The sequence below is a fragment of the Bombina bombina genome, chromosome 3 (genome assembly GCF_027579735.1).
Source record: "Bombina bombina isolate aBomBom1 chromosome 3, aBomBom1.pri, whole genome shotgun sequence".
In the NCBI taxonomy this organism is placed as follows: Eukaryota; Metazoa; Chordata; class Amphibia; order Anura; family Bombinatoridae; genus Bombina; species Bombina bombina.
In genome coordinates this window covers 41,135,728-41,161,295 of record NC_069501.1, presented here as the reverse complement: position 1 = coordinate 41,161,295, position 25,568 = coordinate 41,135,728, and the positions used below count along the sequence as shown (strand labels likewise).

The 25,568-nt window shown below is 41.3% G+C and overlaps 1 protein-coding gene across 1 annotated transcript in view; it reads right to left on the bottom strand.

Moving 5' to 3' along the window:
* The window catches only part of STXBP5L (syntaxin binding protein 5L), a 1,275,950-nt gene that overhangs the window by 1,078,737 nt on the left and 171,645 nt on the right, over nt 1–25,568 (bottom strand). The window contains exon 2 of the mRNA XM_053705139.1: nt 20,857–20,954. Coding sequence (XP_053561114.1) covers nt 20,857–20,954 — 98 coding nt within the window. The remainder of the gene's footprint in view (nt 1–20,856; nt 20,955–25,568) is intronic.

Sequence of the window (25,568 nt, the reverse complement as noted above, 5' to 3'; positions counted from 1 at the left end):
CAAAAACTCTGGTAGATTCTTCTTCAAACTCTGCCAGAGAGGTAATAACACACTCCGGTGCTATTTTAAAATAACAAACTTTTGATTGAAGATATAAAACTAAGTATAATCACCATAGTCCTCTCACACATCCTATCTAGTCGTTGGGTGCAAGAGAATGACTGGGAGTGACGTAGAGGGGAGGAGCTATATGCAGTTCTGCTGGGTGAATCCTCTTGCACTTCCTGTTGGGGAGGAGTAATATCCCAGAAGTAATGATGACCCGTGGACTGATCACACTTAACAGAAGAAATAGGCCCCTCCCACCATCAGAGGGGGCCTTTTTTAGGAGTGATCTAACAAGCCATGTGGAAAACTAGGCCCCAAAAAAAAGATTTATCACCCTCAGAAAAAAAATGTTTTTACTCTAAAACATACAAACATTTTTACACTAAGTAATATGACTATTAACATGAATATTACCCTTTTTTGCAAGCATGATCCCAGTTGCTGTTAAATCACTGTATCAGGCTTACCTCAAATATACCAGGCACTGTCAGCATTTTCTAGACCTTATCTCTCTAGATAAAATATAAAAAGGTATAAAATATAAAAAGGTACTGAACATACCTCAAAGCAGGCAATCTGCAGACCGTCCCCCCAACTGAAGTTTTCTTTCCATACTCTTCAGTTATGTGTGAGAACAGCAATGAACCTTAGTTACAAACCGCTATGATCATCAAACCTCCAGGCAGAATTCTTCTTCCAATTTCTGCCTGAGAGTAAAAACAGTACAACGTCGGTACCGTTTAAAAATAACAAACTTTTGATTGAAGGTAAAAAAACTACACTAATTCATCACATCTCTCTTGATACTTCCTTTCTTGTCGAGAGCTGCAAGAGAATGACTGGGGGTGGCAGTTAAGGGAGGAGATATATAGACAGCTCTGCTGTGGGTGTCCTCTTGCAGCTTCCTGTTGAGAAGGAGAATATCCCACAAGTAATGGATGAACCCGTGGACTGGATACACCTTTACAAGAGAAAAATATATTTACGCCATATCTATGATAGATCTTTTTAGTGACAGGCTTACGTGCCTGTATGAAAGTATCAATGACTGAATTGGAGAATCCCCGCTTAGATAAAGTCAAGCGTTCAATCTCCAAGCAGTCAACTGCAGAGAATTTAGATTTTGATGTTGGAAAAGTCCTTCAATGAGAAGGTCCTGTCTCAAAGGAAGTTTCCACAGTGGCACAGAGGACATGTTCACTATATCCGCATACCAAGTCCTGCGTGGCCACGCAGGCGTGATCAGAATTACCGAAGTTCTCTCCTGTTTGATCTGAGCAATCACGCGTGGAAGGAGAGGAAACGGAGGAAACACATAAGCTAGGCTGAACGACCAAGGTACTGCCAAGGCATCTATCAGTTCGGCCTGGGGATCCCTCGACCTGGATCCGTATCTTGGAAGCTTGGCATTCTAACCAGATGCCATCAGATCCAATTCCGGTTTGCCCCATCGGAGAATCAGTGAGGCAAATACCTCCGGGTGGAGTTCCCACTCCCCCAGAAGAAAAGTCTGTCGACTCCGCTTCCCAGTTCTCTACTCCTGGGATGTAGATTGCCGACAGATATCAAGAGTGGGCCTCCGCCCATCGAATTATCTTGGATACTTCTATCATCGCTAAGGAACTCCTCGTTCCCCGCTGATGATTGATATAAGCTACAGTCGTGATATTGTCCGACTGAAATCTGATGAATTTGCCCGAAGCCAACTGAGGCCATGCCTGAAGCGCATTGAATATTGCTCTCAATTCCAGAATATTGATTGGAAGTAGAGACTCCACCTGAGTCCATACACCCTGAGCCTTCAGGGAATTCCAGACTGCACCCCAGCCCAGGAGGCTGGCGTCCGTTGTCACTATCACCCACAAGGGTCTGCGGAAACACGTCCCCTGGGACAGATGATCCAGTGACAACCACCAAAGAAGAGAGTCTCTGGTCTCTTGATCCAGATTTATCTGAGGAGATAAATTTGCATAGTCCCCATTCCACTGCCTGAGCATGCACAGCTGCAGTGGTCTGAGATGAAAACGAGCAAACGGAATGATGTCCATTGCCGCTACCATTAATCCAATTATCTCCATACACTGAGCCACTGATGGCCGAGGAATGGACTGAAGGGCTCGGCAAGTATTTAGAATCTTTGATTTTCTGACCTCCGTCAGAAATATTTTCATGTCTACTGAGTCTATCAGAGTTCCCAAAAAGGGAACCCTTGTCTGTGGAACTAGTGAACTCTTTTCTAGATTCACCTTCCAACCGTGAGTTCTCAGAAGACAACACTGTGTCTGTATGAGATTTCATCATATGATAAGTCGACGCCTGTATTAAAATATCATCCAGATAAGGCGCCACTGCTATGCCCCGCGGTCTGAGAACCGCCAGAAGGGACCCTAGAACCTTTCTGAAGATCCTGGGTGCTGTGGCAAACCCGAAGGGATGAGCCACGAACTGAAAATGTTTGTCCAGGAAGGCAAACCTTAGTAACTGATGACGATCTTTGTGAATAGGGATATGAAGGTATGCATCCCTCAAGTCCACGGTAGTCATATATTGACCCTCCTGGATCATTGGTAATATTGTTCGTATAGTCTCCATCTTGAACGATGGGACTCTGAGAAACTTGTTTAGACACTTGAGGTCTAAAATGGGTCTGAAAGTTCCCTCTTTTTTGGGAACCACGAGTAAAACCCTTGTCCCTGTTCCAGTCTTTGAACGGGACAAATTACTCCCATGGTAGAAAGGTCTTTTACACAGCGTAAGAACGTGTCTCTTTATCTGGTCTACAGACAATCGTGAAAGATGAAATCTCCCTCGGGAGAAAATCCTTGAATTCTAGTTGATACCCGTGGGTCACAATTTCTAGTGCCCAGGGGTCCTGAACATCTCTTGCCCAAGCCTGGGCAAAGAAAAAAAGTCTGCCCCCTACTAGATCCGGTCCCAGACCGGGGGCCGCCCCTTCATGCTGTCTTTGTAGCAGTAGCGGGCTTCTTGAGTTGTTTACCCTTGTTCCAAGCCTGGTTGGGTCTCCAGACGGATTTGGACTGAGCAAAATTCCCTTCCTGCTTTGTGGAGGAAGAGGAAGCAGAGGGTACTCCTTTAAAATTTTGAAAGGAACGAAAATTATTTTGTCTACCCCTCATCTTAACAGACTTATCCTGAGGTAGGGTGTGACCTTTACCTCCAGTAATGTCAGAAATGATTTCCTTCAACTCAGGCCCGAATAGGGTCTTACCCTTGAAAGGAATAGCTAAGAGCTTAGATTTTGAGGACACATCGGCAGACCATGATTTTAACCATAACGCTCTACGTGCTAAAATGGCAAATCCTGCATTTTTCGCCGCCAATTTAACAATTTGAAAGGCGGCATCTGTAATAAAAGAATTAGCTAGCTTGAGAGCCTTAATTCTATCTAAAATGTCCTCTAAAGGAGTTTCAACCTTTAGAGATTCTTCTAGAGCATTGAACCAAAAAGCTGCTGCAGCAGTGACTGGGACAATGCAAGCTGTTGGTTGTAAAAGGAAACCCTGATGAATAAATAATTTCTTAAGAAGACCCTCTAACTTCATATCCATAGGATCTTTGAAAGCACAACTGTCTTCAATAGGTATAGTTGTACGCTTAGCCTGGGTAGAAATAGCTCCCTCCACCTTAGGGACCGACTGCCAAGAGTCCCGAATGGTGTCTGATATGGGATACATTTTCTTGAAATTAGGAGGAGAGAACGGTATACCCGGTCTGTCCCATTCCTCTTTTATAATTTCCGAAATTCTTTTAGGAACCGAAAAAACATCAGTGTAAGTAGGTACCTTCAAATATTTTTCCATTTTACACAATTTCTCTGGTGGTATTACAATAGGGTCACAGTCACTAAAACCTCCCTAAGTAACAGGCGGAGGTGTTCAAGCTTAAATTTAAAAGACATGACGTCCGAATCTGTCTGAGGTAACATACTTCCTGGGTCAGAAAGTTATCCCTCAGACAATAATTCCCTGACCCCCAACTCAAAGCCCTGTGAGGGTACATCGGAAATAGCCAACAAAGCATCAGAGGATTCAGTATCTACATTAATACCTGACCTACTGCGTTTACCCTGTAACACTGGTAATTTAGATAATACCTCTGTAAGGGTAGTTGACATAACTGCAGCCATATCCTGCAGAGTAAAAGAATTAGACGCGCTTGACGTACTTGGCGTCGCTTGTGTGGGCGTTAAAGGTTGTGACACTTGGGGAGAATTAGATGGCATATTCTGATTCTCTTCAGACTGAGAATAAACCTTTGGGAAACTTTCAATACTTAAAATATGCTTTTTACATTGTAAGGCCCTTTCCGTACAAGAGGTACACAAAGTAAGAGGGGGTACCACAATGGCTTCTAAACACATAGAGCAATTAGTTTCCTCAATGTTGAATAGACTAGCAATAACACAATAGTCGTAAAACACCTTATATATTGATTTAAACCACTTTTTGAAAAATATGTACTGCGCCTTTAAGAAATAAAAAGCGCACAATTTTTCTCAGATTGTCACGTTAATAACTGCTATACAATGAAATATTTATATTCAATTGGCCCAAAAATTATTGCACCCTGTAAGGAAAATGGAAATGTACACTCTAAGAGACACTTTTAAGCAAAAAAAATATGTTTGACTGAAAAAATGACCCCTGCACCTCGCCACAGCTCTGAACAACCGCATGGGAAGCGGTCTGAAAACAAGCCATGTGGTCCCTTAGTAAATAAATAAACTTGCAGCCCTTTGATAATAAACTATAAATTCACAAGCTGCCTCTCCCAGTGTCAAGCCCCATATAGAAAAAGTTATATGTTAGGCAATATGAATAAACATAGGTCTCTCAGTAACACCCTCAGTGTACAGGTCTACTGCTTACCCCTTCCCTTGCAGGGAAAAAATGTCAGCCAGCTATACCAAGTCTCCTCAGAATAAAAGACTGAACATACCTCAATGCTGCTTGTAGCATGACACCGTTCTCCACACTGAAGATTTCTCTTGCACTACCTTCAGAAGTTCTGTGGGAACCAACATCGATCTTAGTTACATCTGCTAAGATCATCAACCTCAGGGCAGAAATCTTCTCATATCTGCCTGAGGAAAAACAAAATTTATGCTTACCTGATAAATTTCTCTCTCTTGTGGTGTATCCAGTCCACGGGTTCATCCATTACTTGTGGGATATTCTCCTTCCCAACAGGAAGTTGCAAACGGACACCCACAGCAGAGCTGTCTATATAGCTCCTCCCCTAACCCCCACCTCCAGTCATTCGACCGAAGACAAGTAAGAAAAAGGAGAAACTATAGGGTGCAGTGGTGACTGTAGTTTTAAAAATAAAAACACCTGCCTTAAAGTGACAGGGCGGGCCGTGGACTGGATACACCACAAGAGAAAGAAATTTATCAGCTAAGCATACATTTTGTTTTCTCTTGTAAGGTGTATCCAGTCCACAGGTTCATCCATTACTTGTGGGATACCAATACCAAAGCTTTAGGACACGGATGAAGGGAAGGACAAGGCAGGCACTTAAACGGAAGGCACCACTGCCTGTAAGACCTTTCTCCCAAAAATAGCCTGCGAGGAAGTAAAAGTATCAAATTTGTAGAATTTAGAAAAAGTATGAAGCGAAGACCAAGTCGACGCCTTACAAATCGGTTCAACAGAGGCCTCATGTTTAAAAGCCCATGTGGAAGCTACCGCTCTAGTAGAATGAGGTGTAATTCTTTCAGGAGGCTGCTGGCCAGCAGTTTCATAAGCTAAACGAATTATGCTTCTCAGCCAAAAAGAAAGAGAAGTTGCCGCAGCCTTTTGGCCTCTCCTCTTTCCAGAGTAGACAACAAACAATGCAGATGTTTGACGAAAATCCTTAGTAGCTTGTAAATAAAACTTTAAAGCACGAACCACGTCAAGATTGTGTAACAGACGTTCCTTCTTTGAAGACGGATTAGGACACAGTGACGGAACAACAATTTCCTGATTGATATTCCTATTAGATATTACCTTAGGAAGAAACCCAGGTTTGGTACGCAAAACTACCTTATCTGCATGGAAGATCAGATAAGGGGAATCACACTGCAAGGCAGATAACTCTGAAACTCTTCGAGCCGAAGAGATAGCTACTAAAAACAGAACTTTCCAAGATAAAAGCTTGATATCTATGGAATGCAAGGGTTTAAACTGAACCCCTTGAAGAACTTTAAGAACTAAATTTAAACTCCATGGCGGAGCAACAGGTTTAAACACAGGCCTTATTCTAACCAAAGCCTGACAAAATGCCTGAACGTCTGGAACATCAGCCAGGCGCTTGTGCAAAAGAATAGACAGAGCAGAAATCTGTCCCTTTAAGGAACTAGCCGATAATCCCTTTTCCAATCCTTCTTGGAGAAAAGATAGTATCCAAGGAATCCTGACCTTACTCCACGAGTAACCCTTGGATTCACACCAATGAAGATATTTACACCATATCTTATGATAGATTTTCCTGGTGACAGGTTTTCGAGCCTGATTCAAGGTATCAATGACCGACTCTGAGAAACCACGTTTTGATAAAATCAAGCGTTCAATCTCCAAGCAGTCAGACGCAGAGAAACTAGATTTGGATGTTTGAATGGACCTTGGAGTAGAAGGTCCTGCCTCAGCAGCAGAGTCCATGGTGGGAAGGATGACATGTCCACCAGATCTGCATACCAAGTCCTGCGTGGCCACGCAGGTGCTATCAAAATCACTGAAGCTCTCTCCTGCTTGATCTTGGCAATTAGACGAGGGAGGAGAGGAAATGGTGGAAACACATAAGCCAGGCTGAAGGACCAGGGCACTGCTAGAGCATCTATCAGCGTTGCCTGGGGATCCCTTGACCTGGACCCGTAACGAGGAAGCTTGGCGTTCTGACGAGACGCCATCAGATCCAGTTCTGGTTTGCCCCATAGTTGAATCAGCTGGGCAAATACCTCCGGATGGAGCTCCCACTCCCCCGGATGAAAAGTCTGCCGACTTAGAAAGTCCGCCTCCCAGTTCTCTACTCCTGGGATATGGATAGCAGAGAGATGGCAAGAGTTAACCTCTGCCCATAGAATTATCTTGGAAACCTCCATCATTGCCAGGGAACTCCTTGTTCCCCCCTGATGGTTGATATAGGCTACAGTCGTGATATTGTCTGACTGAAATCTGATGAATCTGCCCGCAGCTAGCTGAGGCCAAGCCTGAAGAGCATTGAATATCGCTCTTAACTCCAGAATATTTATCGGAAGGAGGTCCTCCTCCTGAGACCACAAACCCTGAGCCTTCAGGGAATTCCAGACTGCACCCCAGCCCAGAAGGCTGGCATCTGTCGTCACTATAGTCCACTCTGGCCTGCGGAAACTCATTCCCCTGGACAGATGGACCTCAGATAACCACCAGAGAAGAGAATCCCTGGTCTCTTGTTCCAGATTTAACAGAGGAGACAAATCTGTAGTCCCCATCCCACTGATTGAGCATGCAAAGTTGCAGTGGTCTGAGATGTAGGCAGGCAAACGGAACTATGTCCATTGCCGCTACCATTAGGCTGATCATTTCCATACACTGAGCTACTGACGGCCGAGAAGTGGAATGAAGAGCACGGCAAGAAGTTAGAAGCTTTGATATCCTCACTTCTGTCAGAAAAAAATTCATTTCTACCGAATATATCAGAGTTCCTAGGAAGGAAACGCTTGTGAGAGGAGAGAGTGAACTCTTTTCTCTGTTCACCTTCCACTCGTGAGACCTCAGAAAGGCCAGAACAATGTCCGTATGGGACTTGGCGATTTGAAAAGTCGACGCCTGGATCAGGATGTCGTCTAGGTAAGGAGCCACCGCTATTCCCCGCGGCCTTAGAACCGCCAGTAGAGACCCTAGAACCTTCGTAAAGATTCTTGGCGCCGTGGCTAATCCGAAGGGAAGAGCCACAAACTGGTAATGCCTGTCTAGGAAGGCAAACCTGAGGAACTGATGATGATCTCTGTGAATCGGAATGTGGAGATAAGCATCCTTTAAGTCCACGGTAGTCCTATATTGACCCTCCTGGATCATAGGGAGGATGGTTCGGATTGTCTCCATCTTGAAAGATGGGACCCTGAGAAATTTGTTTAGGATCTTGAGATCCAAGATTGGTCTGATTGTTCCCTCTTTTTTGGGAACTATAAACAGGTTTGAATAGAAACCCTGCCCCTGTTCCTCCCTTGGAACTGGGTGGATCACTCCCATAACCAGTAGGTCTTGAACGCAACGTAAGAATGCCTCTCTATATATCTGGTTTGCAGATAGTTGTGAGAGGTAAAATCACCCCTTTGGAGATGAACCTTTGAATTCCAGAAGATATCCCTGGGAAACAATCTCTAGTGCCCAGGGATCCTGGACGTCTCTTGCCCAAGCCTGAGTGAAGAGAGAAAGTCTGCCCCCTACTAGATCCGGTCCCGGATCGGGGGCTACTCCATCATGCTGTCTTAGAGGCAGCAGCAGGTTTTTTGGCCTGCGTCCCCTTGTTCCAAGCCAGGTTAGGTCTCCAGACTGGTTTGGACTGGGAGAAATTTCCCTCTTGTTTTGCATTAGAGGAAGCTGAAGCTGCGCCACTCTTGAAGTTTCGAAAGGAACAAAAATTATTCTGTTTGGTCCTTAACTTATTGGACCTATCCTGAGGAAGGGCGTGACCTTTTCCTCCAGTAATATCAGAAATGATCGCCTTCAGACCAGGCCCGAATAGGGTCTGTCCCTTGAAGGGGATGTTAAGAAGCTTAGACTTTGAAGTAACGTCTGCTGACCAGGACTTAAGCCATAGCGCCCTACGCGCCAGAATAGCAAAACCTGAATTCTTAGCCGTTAGTTTGGTTAAATGAAAAACGGCATCAAAAATAAAGGAATTAGCTAACTTAAGAACTTTAATCATGTCTAAAATATCATCTAACAGGGTCTCCACCTGTAGAGCCTCCTCAAGAGACTCGAACCAAAAAGCCGCTGCAGCAGTAACTGGGGCAATGCATGCAAGAGGCTGGAGAATAAAACCTTGCTGTATAAAAATTTTCTTAAGGAGACCCTCCAATTTTTTATCCATAGGATCTAGGAAAGCACAACTGTCCTCAACGGGGATAGTTGTACGCTTAGCTAGGATAGAGACTGCTCCCTCCACCTTAGGGACCGTCTGCCATGAGTCCCGTATGGCGGCATCTATGGGAAACATCTTTTTAAAAGCAGGAGGGGGAGAGAACGGCACACCTGGTCTATCCCATTCCTTAGTAATAATTTCCGAAAACCTCTTAGGGACTGGAAAAACATCAGTGTAAACAGGCACTGCAAAGTATTTGTCCATCTTACACAATTTCTCTGGAACTACAATGGGCTCACAGTCATCCAGAGTCGCTAAAACCTCCCTAAGCAATAAGCGGAGGTGTTCAAGCTTAAATTTAAACGCTGTCATTTCAGAATCAGACTGAAGCAACACCTTCCCTGAATCTGAAATGTCACCAACAGCGTCAGAAAGCTCTGTATTAGTTCTAGCCCCAGAGCTGTCTCGCTTTCCTTGTAACCCTGGCAGTTTGGACAATACCTCTGAGAGGGTAGCATTCATAACTGCCGCCATGTCCTGTAAGGTAAAAGAATTAGACGTGCTAGATGTACTTGGCGTCACTTGAGCTGGAGTTATAGGTTCTGACACATGGGGAGAGCTACATGGCATAATCTCCCTTTTTTCAGTCAGAGAATCCTCTGGAGATAAATCTTTAAGCGCCATAATATGTGGTCTTTATAGTTTATAGAAATTTCAGTACATTTGGTACACATTCTAAGAGGGGGTTCCACAATGGCTTCCAAACATATTGAACAAGGAGTTTCCTCTATGTCAGACATGTTTAACAGACTAGTAATGAGACAAGCAAGCTTGGAAAACACTTTAATAAAGGTGAAACAGCAATTAAAAACGTTACTGTGCCTTTAAGAGAAAAAAACCAGCACTTAAGCTGCAAAACAGTGTAAAAATATAGTAAAGTCTTCGAAATTTTTACAGTGTGTGTAAGGGACTAAAGCAACATTGCACCCACTTGCAAATAGATGGTTAAACCCTTAGCCCCCAAACCGGATTTAAAAAACGTCAACCACCAGTAAAAGTCGGTTGAGCACCTTGCTACAGCTCTGCTGAGGCTCCTACCTGCCCTCAAATATGATTTAGGGAAGAAATAAACCCTTTATAATGGTCCTCAGATGCCAAAGGACTCCTCTAGGGAAGCTGGATGTCTCAGTCTGAAGGAAACTGCGCATCTAGAGCACGAAAATAGGCCCTCCCACCATGTACTGGATGTCAGAGGGGCCTTAAGAAAATACTCCTAGGAGTATCTGACTAGCCATGTGGAAAACTAGGCCCCAAATAAAGACTTATCTCCCTCAGAGAAAAAACGTCCTATTTATGAAAACATTAATCCACAAAAGAAATCCAGCGAACTCGGGCTTCAAACAAGGGGTGAGTTTAATGAAAGTCTCCAATCAGTTAGAATCCAACACAGTGAAAAACAGAAAAATAAATGAGGGTAGTAAAATGATTAATATAAAAAGCTAGTGATTGCGCTGTGACCATCGGCTACCAGTCGGTCTTACGCGTTTCGGCTGGGAAACTTAGCCTTAATCATAGACCTCAATGTGTATCCGGTGTTCTGCCTTAAAAAACATTTTAATGAGACTCAAGGATGAACAGCTGGCAGTCACAGCTCAATTGGTCAGTACTAACAGACTAATTAACAGAAGATCTATTTCAACATTTAAAACAGTATGATAGTGCATTTTTCTACAAATGAATATCGGAACACGCTAGAAAATATTATCTATCTTATCAGTCCTTATTGTTATTTTGGCTCTGTATTAACTTGAAAACACAATTTATGCTTACCTGAAAAATTTATTTCTCTTGTGGTGTATCCAGTCCACGGATCATTCATTACTTGTGGGACACTCTAACCCCCAACAGGAAGTTGCAAGAGGACACCCACAGCAGAGCTGTAATATAGCTCCTCCCCTAACTGTCATAGCCAGTCATTCGACCGAAAACAAGCCGAGAAAGGAGGTACCATAGGGTGCAGTGGTTACTGTAGTTTAAATTTAAAAATTACCTGCCTTAAAATGACAGGGCGGGCCGTGGACTGGATACACCACAAGAGAAATAAATTTATCAGGTAAGCATAAATTGTGTTTTCTCTTGTAAGGTGTATCCAGTCCACGGATCATCCATTACTTGTGGGATACCAATACCAAAGCTAAAGTACACGGATGAAGGGAGGGACAAGGCAGGAACTTAAATGGAATGAACCACTGCCCGTAAAACCTTTCTCCCAAATATAGCCTCCGAAGAAGCAAAAGTATCAAATTTGTAAAATTTTTTAAAAATATGAAGCAAAGACCAAGTCGTCGCCTTGCAAATCTGATCAAAAGAAGCCTCATTTTTAAAGGCCCAAGTGGAAGCCACAGCTCTAGTGGAATGAGCTGTAATCCTTTCAGGAGGTTGCTGTCCAGCAGTCTCATAGGCTAAGCGGATTAAGCTTCTTAGTCAAAAAGAAAAAGAGGTTGCCGAAGCCTTTTGACCTCTCCTCTGTCCAGAGTAAACAACAAACAAAGCAGATGTTTGACGAAAATCTTTAGTAGCTTGTAAGTAAAACTTTAAAGCACGGACCACGTCCAAATTGTGTAACACAAGGATGGAACAACAATCTCTTGATTGATATTCTTGTTAGATACCACCTTAGGTAAGAACCCAGGTTTGGTACGCAGGACTACCTTATCCGTATGAAAAATCAGATAAGGAGAATCACATTGTAAGGCAGATAGCTCAGAGACTCTACGAGCCGAGGAAATAGCTACCAAAAAAAAGAACTTTCCAAGATAAAAGCTTGATATCTATGGAATGAAGAGGTTCAAACGGAACTCCTTGAAGAACCTTAAGAACCAAGTTTAAGCTCCATGGTGGAGCAACAGGTTTAAACACAGGCTTGATTCTAACTAAAGCCTGACAAAATGCCTGAACGTCTGGAACATCTGCCAGACGCTTAACTAGCTGACAATCCTTTTTCCAAACCTTCTTGGAGAAAAGATAATATCCTAGCAATCCTGACCTTACTCCATGAGTAACCCTTGGATTCACACCAATAATGATATCTACGCCATACCTTATGGTAAATTTTCCTGGTGACAGGCTTTCGTGTCTGTCTTAAGGTATCAATAACTGACTCGGAGAAACCACGCTTTGATAAAATCAAGCGTTTAATCTCCAGGCAGTCAGCCTCAGAGAAATTAGATTTGGATGGTTGAAAGGACCCTGAAGTAGAAGGTCCTGTTTCAGAGGCAGAGACCATGGTGGAAAGGATGACATGTCCACTAGATCTGCATACCAGGTCCTGCGTGGCCACGAAGGTGCTATCAGAATCACTGATGCTCTCTCCTGCTTGATCTTGGCAATCAGTCGAGGGAGCAGAGGAAATGGTGGAAACACATAAGCCAGGTTGAAAGACCAGGGCGCTGCTAGAGCATCTATCAGTGTCGCCTTGGGATCCCTGGACCTGGATCCGTAACAAGGAAGCTTGGTGTTCTGGCGAGACGCCATGAGATCCAGTTCTGGTTTGCCCCAACGATGAATCAGTTGTGCAAATGCCTCCGGATGGAGTTCCCACTCTCCCGGATGAAAAGTCTGACGACTTAGAAAATCCGCCACCCAGTGCTCTACACCTGGGATATGGAGAGCTGATAGGTGACAAGAGTGAATCTCTGCCCAGCGAATTATTTTTGAAACTTCTAACATCTCTAGGGAACTTCTTGTTCCCCCTTGATGGTTGATGTAAGCTACAGTCGTGATGTTGTCCGACTGAAATCTGATGTACCTCAGAGTTGCTAACTGAGGCCAAGCCTGAAGAGTCTTGAATATCGCTCTTAGTTCCAGAATATTTAATGGAAGGAGAGACTCCTCCTGAGTCCATGATCCCTGAGCCTTCAGGGAGTTCCAGACTGCACCCCAACCTAGAAGGCTGGCATCTGTCGTAACAATTGTCCAATCTGGCCTGCGAAAGGTCATACCTTTGGACAGATGGATCCGAGATAGCCACCAGAGAAGAGAATCCCTGGTCTCTTGGTCCAGATTCAGTTGAGGGGACAAATCTGTGTAATCCCCGCTCCACTGAGTGAGCATGCATAGTTGCAGCGGTCTGAGATGTAAGCGTGCAAACGGCACTATGTCCATTGCCGCTACCATTAAGCAGATTACTTCCATACACTGAACCACAGAAGGGCGCGGAATGGAATGAAGAACCCGGCAGAGATTTAGAAGCTTTGATAACCTGGACTCCGTCAGGTGAATTTTCATTTCTACAGAATCTATCAGAGTCCCTAGAAAGGAAACTCTTCTGAGTGGGGATAGAGAACTCTTTTCCTCGTTCACTTTCCACCCATGCGACCACAGAAATGCCAGTACTACGTCCGTATGAGACTTGGCAATTTGGAAGTTTGACGCCTGTATCAGGATGTCGTCTAAATAAGGGGCTACTGCTATGCCCCGCGGCCTTAGGACCGCCATAAGTGACCCTAGAACCTTTGTAAAGATTCTTGGGACTGTAGCTAATCCCAAGGGAAGAGCTACAACTGGTAATGCCTGTCTTAAAAGGCAAACCTGAGAAACCGATGATGATCTTTGTGTATCGGAATGTGAAGATAAGCATCCTTTAGATCCACTGTAGTCATATATTGACCCTCCTAGATCAGTGGTAGGATGGTACGAATAGTTTCCATCTTGAACGACGGAACTTTGAGGAATTTGTTTAAGATCTTTAGATCCAAAATTAGTCTGAAGGTTCCCTCTTTTTTGGGAACCACAAACAGATTTGAGTAAAAACCCTGTCCCTGTTCCTCCTTTGGAACTGGATGGATCACTCCCATAACTAGGAGGACTCGTACACAGTGTAAGAATGCCTCTCTCTTTATCTGGTGTGCAGATAATTGTGAAAGGTGAAATCTCCCTTTTGGGGGGGAAGCTTTGAAGTCCAGAAGATATCCCTGGGATATAATTTCCAACGCCCAGGGATCCTGAACATCTCTTGCCCACGCCTGGGCAAAGAGTGAAAGTCTGCCCCCTGCTAGATCCGTTCCCGGATAGGGGGCCGTTCCTTCATGCTGTCTTAGAGGCAGCAGCAGGCTTTTTTACCTGCTTACCTTTTTTCCATGTCAGGTTTGGTCTCCAGATCGTCTTGGATTGAGCAAAAGTTCCCTCTTGTTTATTATTAGAGGAAGTTGATGCCGCACCTGCCTTGAAGTTTTGAAAGGCAAGAAAATTAGACTGTTTGGCCCTAGATTTGGACCTGTCCTGAGGAAGGGCATGACCTTTTCCTCCAGTGATATCAGCAATAATCTCCTTCAACCAGGCCCGAATAGGGTCTGCCCCTTGAAGGGAATGTTAAGTAGCATAGATTTTGAAGTCACGTCAGCTGACCATGATCTAAGCCATAGCGCTCTGCGCACCTGTATAGCAAAACCAGAATTCTTAGCCGTTAGTTTAGTCAAATGAACAATGGCATCAGAATAAAAGAATTGGCTACCTTAAGTGCTCTAAGTTTGCCAAGTATGTCATCCAATGGAGTCGCTACCTGTAAAGCCTCTTCCAGAGACTCAAACCAGTACGCCGCAGCAGCAGTGACAGGGGCAATGCATGCAAGGGGCTGTAGGATAAAACCTTGTTGAATAAATATTTTCTTAAGGTAACCTCTAATTTTTATCCATTGGATCTAAAAAAAAAAAAAAAGCACAACTGTCCTCGACAGGGATAGTAGTACGCTTTACTAGAGTAGAAACTGCTCCCTCCACCTTAGGGACTGTCTGCCATAAGTCCCATGTGGTGGCGTCTATTGGAAACATTTCTCTAAAAATAGGAGGGGAAGAGAACGGCACACCTGGTCTATCCCATTCCTTATTAATAATTGGAAAAACATCAGTACACACCGGCACTGCAAAGTATTTATCCAGTCTACACAATTTCTCTGGCACTGCAATGGTATCACAGTCATTCAGAGCAGCTAAAACCTCCCTAAGCAACACGCGGAGGTGTTCAAGCTTAAATTTAAATGTAGAAATATTAGAATCAGGTATCTTTCCTGAGTCATTAACATCACCCACTGACTGAAGCTCTCTTTCCTCAGCTTCTGCATATTGTGAGACAGTATCAGACATGGTTCTTAAAGCGTCAGTATGCTCTGCATTTTGTCTCACCCCAGAGCTATCTCGCTTACCTCTAAGTTCAGGTAGTCTGGCTAATACCGCTGACAGTGTATTATCCATGACTGCCGCCATGTCTTGTAAAGTAAACGCTATGGGCGCCCTAGATGTACTTGGCGCCATTTGAGCGTGAGTCCCTTAAGCGGGAGTCAAAGGGTCTGACACGTGGGGAAAGTTAGTCGGCATAACTTCCCCCTCGTCAGATTCCTCTGGTGATACATTTTTTAAAGACAGAAAATGATCTTTATTGCATAAAATGAAATCAGTACATTTGGTACACATTCTAAGAGGGGGTTCCACCATGGCTTTTAAACATAATAAACAAGGAGTTTCTTCTATGTCAGACATGTTTATACAGAATAGCAATGAGACTAGCAAGCTTGGAAAACACTTTAAATCAAGTTAACAAGCAAATATAAAAAACGGTACTGTGCCTTTAAGAGAAACAAATTTTGTCAGAATTTGAAAAACAGTGAAAAAATGCATTAAATCAAACGAAATTTTTACAGTGTGTATAATAGGCTAACAGAGCATTGCACCCACTTGCAAATGGATGATTAACCCCTTAGTTCAAAAAACGGATCAAAAAAACGAAATAGACGTTTTTTAACAGTCACAACCAACTGCCACAGCAAGCTGTGGCCCTACCTTCCCCAATAAACGACTTTGGAAAGCCTTTGTGCCCTTTAGAGATGTCCTATAGCATTCAGAGGGCCTTTGAGGGAAGCTGGATGTCACAGTTTGTAATTTTAACTGCACCAACTGTAACTTTTATACTACAACAGTGGAAATTGTTTCTAGTCAAAATTTAAGCCAGCCATGTGGAAAAAACTAGGCCCCAATAAAGTTTTATCAACAAAGCATATATAAAAATGATTAAACATGCCAGCAAACGTTTTATATTGTAAATATCATAAGGGTATTACCCCTGGGAGTAAGCATGATACCAGTCGTTATTAAATCACTGTATTCAGGCTTAACTTACATTAATCCGGTATCAGCAGCATTTTCTAGTGTTTTCCATCTCTAGAAAAAATTATAACTGCACATACCTGATAGCAGAATAAACTGCACGCCATTCTCTCGCTGAAGTTACCTCATCTGTGTAATCCCCTCAGACATATGTGAGAATAGCAATGGATCTTAGTTACAACCTGCTAAGATCATAGAAACCTCAGGCAGATTCTTCTTCTATTTACTGCCTGAGATAAAATAGCACAACTCCGGTACTATTTAAAAATAACAAACTTTTGATTGAAGAAAATAAACTAGCTATATTTAACCACTCTCTCCTACAACGTCCTAGCTTGTTGAGAGTTGCAAGAGAATGACTGGCTATGACAGTTAGGGGAGGAGCTATATTACAGCTCTGCTGTGGGTGTCCTCTTGCAACTTCCTGTTGGGGGTGAGAGTGTCCCACAAGTAATGGATGATCCGTGGACTGGATACACCTTACAAGAGAAAATATATTAACTTGCAAACTATTTAGCCAGCATTAGTTAAAAAGATTTTCCAAATTGAATTTCTTTTCCTCAATCATTAACGCTTATCTCTTATTTTCTACTTATAAAGTTTTTTCGTTACATCAAAAAGAAAATAAGTTTTAATCTTTATTCATTAGTATTTCAAGTTTAACAAATTTTGAATTTAAAGTCCACTTAGACATACTGCATGGCTCCATCTGAATATAGGGAACATCAGTGATGAAGAATGCACAACCCACATATTATGGTCTAGTTAATATATACATCAGTGATGAAGAGTATAAATCCCAGAAAATATAGTCTAGACAATAGGAACATCAGTGATGAAGAATATAGAATGATAGATAAACTTAGATACTACATTAATTTAAAAACTCTCTCTCACACTTCACCTAATAAAACTGTACAACAAGAATATGTATCTTACTAGGTGTTACAGACACTCACTATCATTAGATTAAACCCTCCTAATAGTCTTACATTTTTTCTGTATACATGTATACCTATGTAACAGTTGTTTATTATCTTGTCACTAAAACCCTTTATCTTAGTGTATACTATTTCCAAAAGTTAATAATGTCCCCAGCTACATTGAAACCTTTAGGACGTCTAGTCTGGAGGGTAAAGATCCAGAATGCTTCTTTATATAAGAGTCATTGCATTCTGTCACCACCTCTTGGAGTTGGAGAGATTCTCTCTATTACTTGCCATTTAAAGCTGTTGACTGACTTGTTGTGCTCATAGATGAAATGATGCACCAAATCAGACACATCCCTTTCTTTGTCAATATTATTCAGGTGCTCTCTAATGCGTGTGCGTGCCTCATGTGAGGAGCACCCCACATATTGTTTTTTACAAAGAGTGCACTCCACTAAGTAAATGACAAAACTTGTTCGGCAATTGGTGCATGAGTTAGATAAAAATACCCTTTGTGTGCTTCTGGACTGAAATTTGTCTGTAACATATGTATGACTGCAGGCTATGCAATTGGAAAAGTGACACTTATAATGCCCTTTGACCTGTAACCATTTACTTCCTGTTGCCGGAGGCTTCTTTATCAAACTAGGGGCTACTAAATTCCCAATTGTACGTCCTTTTTTAGAAATAAAGTTAAGGCCCTCCCTGGTTAGATCTCTGAGGCTGTCCTCACCTGTTAAAACAGGGAGGTGTTTGTTAATAATATCACAAATTGCTTTAAATTGTGGACTGTAGGTTGTAATAAAGTTTGGTTTATAAATATCAAACCTATTGTTAGACTTGTAGCTATTCTGATGTAGCATATTATTTCTATCTAGTCTGTCCACTTCTATAAAAGCTCTATTTATAACTTTCTTGTTATAGCCTCTTTCCAAAAGTTGTTGTCTTAGTAAATCTGATTCTGTATGAAAGTCTTGATCTGTTGTACAATTCCGTTTAAGTCTTGTAAATTGGCCCTTGGCCACCCCAAAACCTGTATGTCTCGGGTGGCATGATCGTGCGTGAAGTATAGTGTTTGAAGTGATTGGTTTTCTATATAGTGTAGTTGTAATTTTTAGAGTGGAAGGTTCTCCCATTAAATATACATCAAGATAGGCAATTTTATTTTTATCTGATGTATAGGTAAATTGTAAGTTAACCTGGTTATTATTTATGAAAACATGTAAACGTTTTGTCACTAAGTAATATGAGTATTAACATGAGTATTACCCTGTTTTGTAAGCATGATCCCAGTTGCTGTTAAATCACTGCATCTAGCTTACCTCAAATACACAAGGCTCTGTCAGCATTTTCTAGAACTTATTCATCTCTCTAGAAATAAAAATACTGAACATACCTCAAAGCAGGTAATCTGCAGACCGTTCCCCCAACTGAAGTTTTCCCATACTCTTCAGTTATGTGTGAGAACAGCAATGGACCTTAGTTACAAACCACTAAGATCATCAACCCCCAGGCAAAATTCTTCTTCTAATTTCTGCCTGAGAGTAAAACAGTACAACGCTGGTACCGTTTAAAATTAACAAACTCTTGATTGAAGGTAAAACTACACTAAGTCACCACATATCTCTTGATACTTCCTATCTTGTCGAGAGTTGCAAGAGAATGACTGGAGGTGGGAGTTAGGGGAGGAGCTATATAGACAGCTCTGCTGTGGGTGTCCTCTTGCAACTTCCTGTTGGGAAGGAGAATATCCCACAAGTAATGGATGAACCCGTGGACTGGATACACCTTACAAGAGAAATAGTACTCACCGATACCATTTAAAATAAAAAACGTCTTGATTGAAGAATCTAAAACTAACACCTCACTTTACCTCTTCCTATTACTAACAGAGGCAAAGAGAATGACTGGTGGTGGAGGGAAGGGAGGAGCTATATATGCAGCTCTGCTGTGGTGCTCATTGCCACTTCCTGTTAGCAGGAGGTTAATATCCCACAAGTAAGGATGAAATCCGTGGACTCGTATCTTGTAGAAGAAATATACAGTTCTAATACTCCAGTCCTTTCAGTAGCATGGTTCAATTATTAGACAAAGGCCAAAGCTTAATAAAGGAATTATTTATTATGTCAAAAATATTATGCACAATGCATTATTAATAAAAAGTTGTTACAAATAAAATTACACACAGCAAGCAGGTTAAAATAAAAAGAAGAAAAAGTAGAAACCGTATACTGTACTAGTCTTTGGAACCTGTTACCAGAGAGATGGCATGAAGTAATTGGGTCCTTACTCTGTGTTGTCACAGCCTCCCTTGTAAGAATGACAATTTTATTGTTAAAACACAAGATTCTTATACATATTTTCCAGAGATCAAGTTGCCTGACCACACCCTCCTGGCAGGGCTAAGAAACCCCCCCTATTTTTTATGACCTTCCATAAACTCTAAGTCTTTGCCTGAAATTATAGAACCCTTTATCATTTCTGCTAGATACATGCATATTCATATAGGCAAAAGGGCAATCTCTTAGTTACATTGTGATAAACAATTTGATACCAAATATGACATGGTTGCCATATTTCCCTTCATTTAATGTCATAACATGTTTTAAACACACATCTTGTACCAATGTCCTTTTATTGACCTCTTCAGGATATGGGGAGAGGGCACTGCTTATTGTCTTTGGAACTAACACGTTTACGGCCTGAACGCACCAATGCTTACATGATAACATTTATTCAAGTGGAACTCTGAAACAATTTATGATGGGGTCTGGTTTTATCACAAAAAAACAAAAACAAACACAGGACACAGTTCTTTTTGAGAAAAAAAAACTTTTGTTAGCTCACAGACTAAACAGAATTAACCCCTTAGCAGCTAAATCCTGAGGTATTTGTGACACTAAGCTTCTCCGGACTGCCCACTTATTTCAGTTCTTTTGACAGACAGGCATTTTAGCGAATCAGTGCTGACTCATAAATAACTCCACGGGAGTGAGCACAATGTTGCAGGATACAAAAAGAACAAAGCAAATGTGATGATAATAGTAAATTGGAAAGTTCTTTAAAATCATGAAAGTTTAAATTTGACTAGACTGTCCCTTTAAAATGGCGACCATCTCTGAGGTAATTAAAGATAAGCAGGAAGTAAAGACACACTGATGAAGTGAAGCCAAAATGATAACCACTGCTGCCCCAGAGAGGATTTGGAAAGTATGAGCTGAATTTTTTTGTTTTTTCAAAATGTCTGTAACTTTCAAATCCAGATAGCAATAGGAGCTGCAGCTGAAAGTACTGGCACTCCAATGTGTGTGAAAATAGTAAGCATCATAAATTTAAAGAGACATTACCTTATTTATTATTATTTATTTAAGCTTTTACAAAAGTGCCTAATAGTGTTGTAGAAGTTATGGTGCGTGTGTCTATGTCCCAAGCTAAGTGAATCATGTGTACTTTCCATATTGTGAGCTATGAAGGTGCATTGTACTTACCTGCCTACTCCTTCATCTAATATGCCCACCTCAGCTGCTAAAGACTACTTCCGGTAGACAGGCATATTCAATAGAGTGCAAGCACAGTGCCAGGGATCTGTGAAAGCACTGCCAGAATATGCTGGACATCCAAAAATAAGTTAATTGTTAATTAAATAAAAAGGATACATGCGTACAGCTCCACTGTGTGTCCCAATTGCTAATATTTTCTGAACAGGGTCAAATGCTAAAGCAGTAGGTTGATATGGAAATCCATGTCTCACAGTCTGAAAAATAAAAATAAATCATAGTTAATGAATCATTAATAAATCATTTACATCAACTATAACATTAATAAATCATTTACAACAATAATAATTTACAACTACAATAGTTTTGTTTAAAGTAATCGGTTATTAAAGTGAAATTCTAACGCATTATCCAACTATACATTTGTAAGGTATTCTTTTTTAACTCAGAGATTAGAACCTTTTATAAATCCCAGTCCTTAACAGTCATTAAATCTTCAGATTTTTTTGTATTCAAACATGTAGGAATATGCACCATAAACCCAACAACATATGTTCCAAAAATTGATATGGGCATCTACATTGTGCTAAACTGGGAGTTAAATAAAAAGGTTTTTTTTTTGTTTTGTTTTTTTTAAACAAACATATATCAAAGTTACATTACAGAAAATAGTATGAGGAGGTTATGGAGTGAATTTTACAAGGGCCTTGTTTTCAATCAGCCACATCTAAAAACAAAAGTTGTTCTTAACTCATAAATTAATTTCTTTCATGATGGTGAGAGTCCACAAAGCTGGCAATTCAAAGAGGGTCAAATGTAGTAGCAAGTCCTGCCGTCAACTTTACACAAAGAAGGGCAGGGCTTGTCAGCTCTCACCATCATGAAAGAAATGAATGTATCAAGTAAGAATACATTTTGTTTTCCTTCACAAGATGATGATAGTCCACAAGATCATCACATGTAGGATCTTATTCTCAAACAGATCAAATAACTAAAAATAGGATAGAAAATGTGCTTAGCTAATTGCCATGTTTAGGGGGACAATACAGTTAAAGGGACATTAAACACCTCAATATATTAAAATATTTTTTTTAATTACGTAGTAAAACAACTTTGAAATATACGTATAATCATTATTTATTTTGTTCTCTTTTCCTGTAATTTAATTCTGAATATTGTGTGTTTTCCAATTCACGTTAAAGGGACAGTTTAGTCAAAATAAAACTTTCAGTATTTAGATAGGGCATGCAATTTTAAACAACTCTCCAATTTACTTTTATCAAATTTGCTTTTGTTCTCTTGGAATTCTTAGTTGAAATCTAAACATAATAAATAAAATCGAGGACTTAGAAGATAGGTCTAGACTAAGTAATATTCGAATAGTAGGCCTACCAGAAGTTAATGACTATAAGGCTCTAATTACATTTGCTGCCATAACATTACCTAAGCTACTGGGATTGTCACCACAAAATGGGAAAGTACAAGTAGAAAGAGCACATAGAACAGGTATTAATATAAAATATCAGGACGGCTATACGAGGCCAAGAATGGTCATGGTGAAGTTTTTAAACTTCCAAGAGAAAGTTGAGATAATGCGCGCCTATAGAAATCATAACCCATTAATGTTAGGATCTACCCAAATATATCTATTCCAGGATTATTCCATGGAAACGGTAGAGCCAGCTTAAGGTATCCAGCAAAAATAGTTGTAGAAGACACTGATGGAAACAATCTCATTTAAAATAATTATGCAGAAGTTAAAGCATTTTTTGTAGAGAACAATATACAGCTACCAATACACAACACAAAAATTGCTAGTGCTAGAAGATAGGCAAAGGTAAATACTAAACATTACGCAAGGATAAAGGTAATTCATAAGCATAAGGTCAGGGTGAAAAGTAAGAAAGAAAATTTTGTTTCCTCTTATGTAAGCTACAAGAAATGAAAAAGGTAGCTAGGTTTTGGTATTTGCATAATATTTCTGACCTTGGATGCTTGGGAAGAAAGTTTTTTTTCTTTATTGTAATAGGTTTAAATGGTATTGGGTAATAGGTTTACTGAGAAGATATATAAATGCTGGTTAAATTAAGTGTTGTTTTTAAATATGTGCATGGGAAATCCAATGGAAATGGTCCACTGGACTCCCGATTGGGTGTTTATTTTTTTTCTTGTTTGTTTTTTCTCTCTGTTGTTGTTTTTGTTCCGCCCCCCCCCCCCCTCTAATATAATACCCCACAGAATAATAAAAAGAAGCTGTTGCCAACTCAATTTAAAATATCCTTAATTTAGTATCATGGAATGTGGGGGGGGGGGGGTTCACCTTCCCAATTAAAAGGAAAAATATTCTTAAATTACTTAAAAAACAAAAAGCAGACATTATGTTTTTACAAGAACTTCATTTGAAAGCCCCAGAAATTGAAAAACTTAAAGTTAACTGGTTAAAAGAGATTATTGCTACGCCGAGTGACAAGCGTAGTCGAGGAGTAGCTATCTTGTTTCATAGAGAGCTGGAATATGGGATAATCAAAAGTGAACTTGACCCAGAAGGTCGTTATATTATAATACAGCTAAGAATAGACAAATATACATGGTCTTTTTGTAACATATACGGACCTAATAAAAGTGATAAAGAATTCTGGGGAAAGATGGAGAAAAACAAAATTTATGCTTACCTGATGAATTTATTTCTCTTGTGGTGTATCCAGTCCACGGGTTCATCCATTACTTGTGGGATATTCTCCTTCCCAACAGGAAGCTGCAAGAGGACACCCACAGCAGAGCTGTCTATATAGCTCCTCCCCTAACCGCCACCCCCAGTCATTTGACCGAAGACAAGCAGGAAAAAAAGGAGAAACTATAGGGTGCAGTGGTGACTGTAGTTTAAAAATAAAAAACACATGCCTTAAAATGACAGGGCGGGCCGTGGACTGGATACATCACAAGAGAAATAAATTTATCAGGTAAGCATACATTTTGTTTTCTCTTGTAAAGGTGTATCCAGTCCACGGGTTCATCCATTACTTGTGGGATACCAATACCAAAGCTTTAGGACACGGATGAAGGGAGGGACAAGGCAGGAACTTAAAAGGAAGGCACCACTGCCTGTAAAACCTTTCTCCCAAAAATAGCCTCCGAAGAAGCAAAAGTATCAAATTTATAGAATTTAGAAAAGGTATGAAGTGAAGACCAAGTCGCCGCCTTACAAATCTGTTCAACAGAGGCCTCACGTTTAAAAGTCCATGTGGAACCTACTGCTCTAGTAGAATGAGCTGTAATTCTTTCAGGATGCTGCTTGCCAGCAGTCTCATAAGCTAAGCGTATTATACTTCTTAGCCAAAAAGAAAGAGAAGTTGCCGAAGCCTTTTGGCCTCTCCTCTGTCCAGAGTAGACAACAAACAAAGCAGATGTTTGACGAAAATCCTTCGTAGCTTGTAAATAAAACTTTAAAAGCACGAACCATGTCAAGATTGTGTAATAGACGTTCCTTCTTTGAAGAAGGATTAGGACATAGTGAAGGAACAACAATCTCCTGATTGATATTCTTATTAGATACCACCTTAGGAAGAAACCCAGGTTTGGTACGTAACACTACCTTATCTGCATGGAAAATCAGATAAGGGGAATCACATTGTAAAGCAGATAACTCTGAAACTCTTTGAGCCGAGGAGATAGCTACTAAAAACAGAACTTTCCAAGATAAAAGCTAATATCTATGGAATGCAAGGGTTCAAACGGAACCCCTTGAAGAACTTTAAGAACTAAATTTAAACTCCATGGCGGAGCAACAGGTTTAAACACAGGCTTGATCCTAACTAAAGCCTGACAAAACGCCTGAACGTCTGGAACCTCAGCCAGATGTTTGTGCAAAAGAATAGAAAGAGCAGAAATCTGTCCCTTTAAGGAACTAGCTGACAAACCCTTCTCCAATACTTCTTGGAGAAAAGATAATATCCTAGGAATCCTGAACATACTCCATGAGTAACCCTTGGATTCACACCAATGAGGATATTTACACCATATCTTATGATAGATTTTCCTGGTGACAGGCTTTCGAGCCTGAATTAAGGTATCAATGACCGATTCAGAAAAACCACGCTTTGATAGAATCAAGCGTTCAATCTCCAAGCAGTGAGACGTAGAGAAATTAGATTTGGATGTTTGAAGGGACCTTGAAGTAGAAGGTCCTGCCTTAGCGGCAGAGTCCATTGTGGAAAGGATGACATGTCCACTAGATCTGCATACCAAGTCCTGCGTAGCCACGCAGGGGCTATCAAGATCACCGAAGCTCTCTCCTGCTTGATCTTGGCAATCAGACGAGGGAGCAGAGGAAACGGTGAAAACACATAAGCCAGGCTGAAGGACCAGGGCGCTGCTAGAGCATCTATCAGCGCTGCCTTGGGATCACTGGACCTGGACCCGTAACAAGGAAGCTTGGCATTCTGACGTGACGCCATGAGATCCAGTTCTGGTTTGCCCCAAAGTTGGATCAACTGGGCAAATACCTCCGGATAGAGCTCCCACTACCCCCGGATGAAAAGTCTGCCGACTTAGAAAATCCGCCTCCCAGTTCTCTACTCCTGGGATATGGATAGCTGAGAGATGGCAAAAGTGAACCTCTGCCCATAGAATTATATTTGAAACCTCCAACAATGCCAGGGGGCTCCTTGTTCCCCCCTGATGGTTGATATAGGCTACAGTCGTGATGTTGTCCGACTGAAATCTGATGAACCTGACCGCAGCTAGCTGAGGCCAAGCCTGAAGAGCATTGAATATCGCTCTTAGTTCCACAATGTTTATCGGAAGGAGGGCTTCCTCCTGAGTCCACAAACCCTGAGCCTTCAGGGAGTTCCAGACTGCACCCCAGCCCAGAA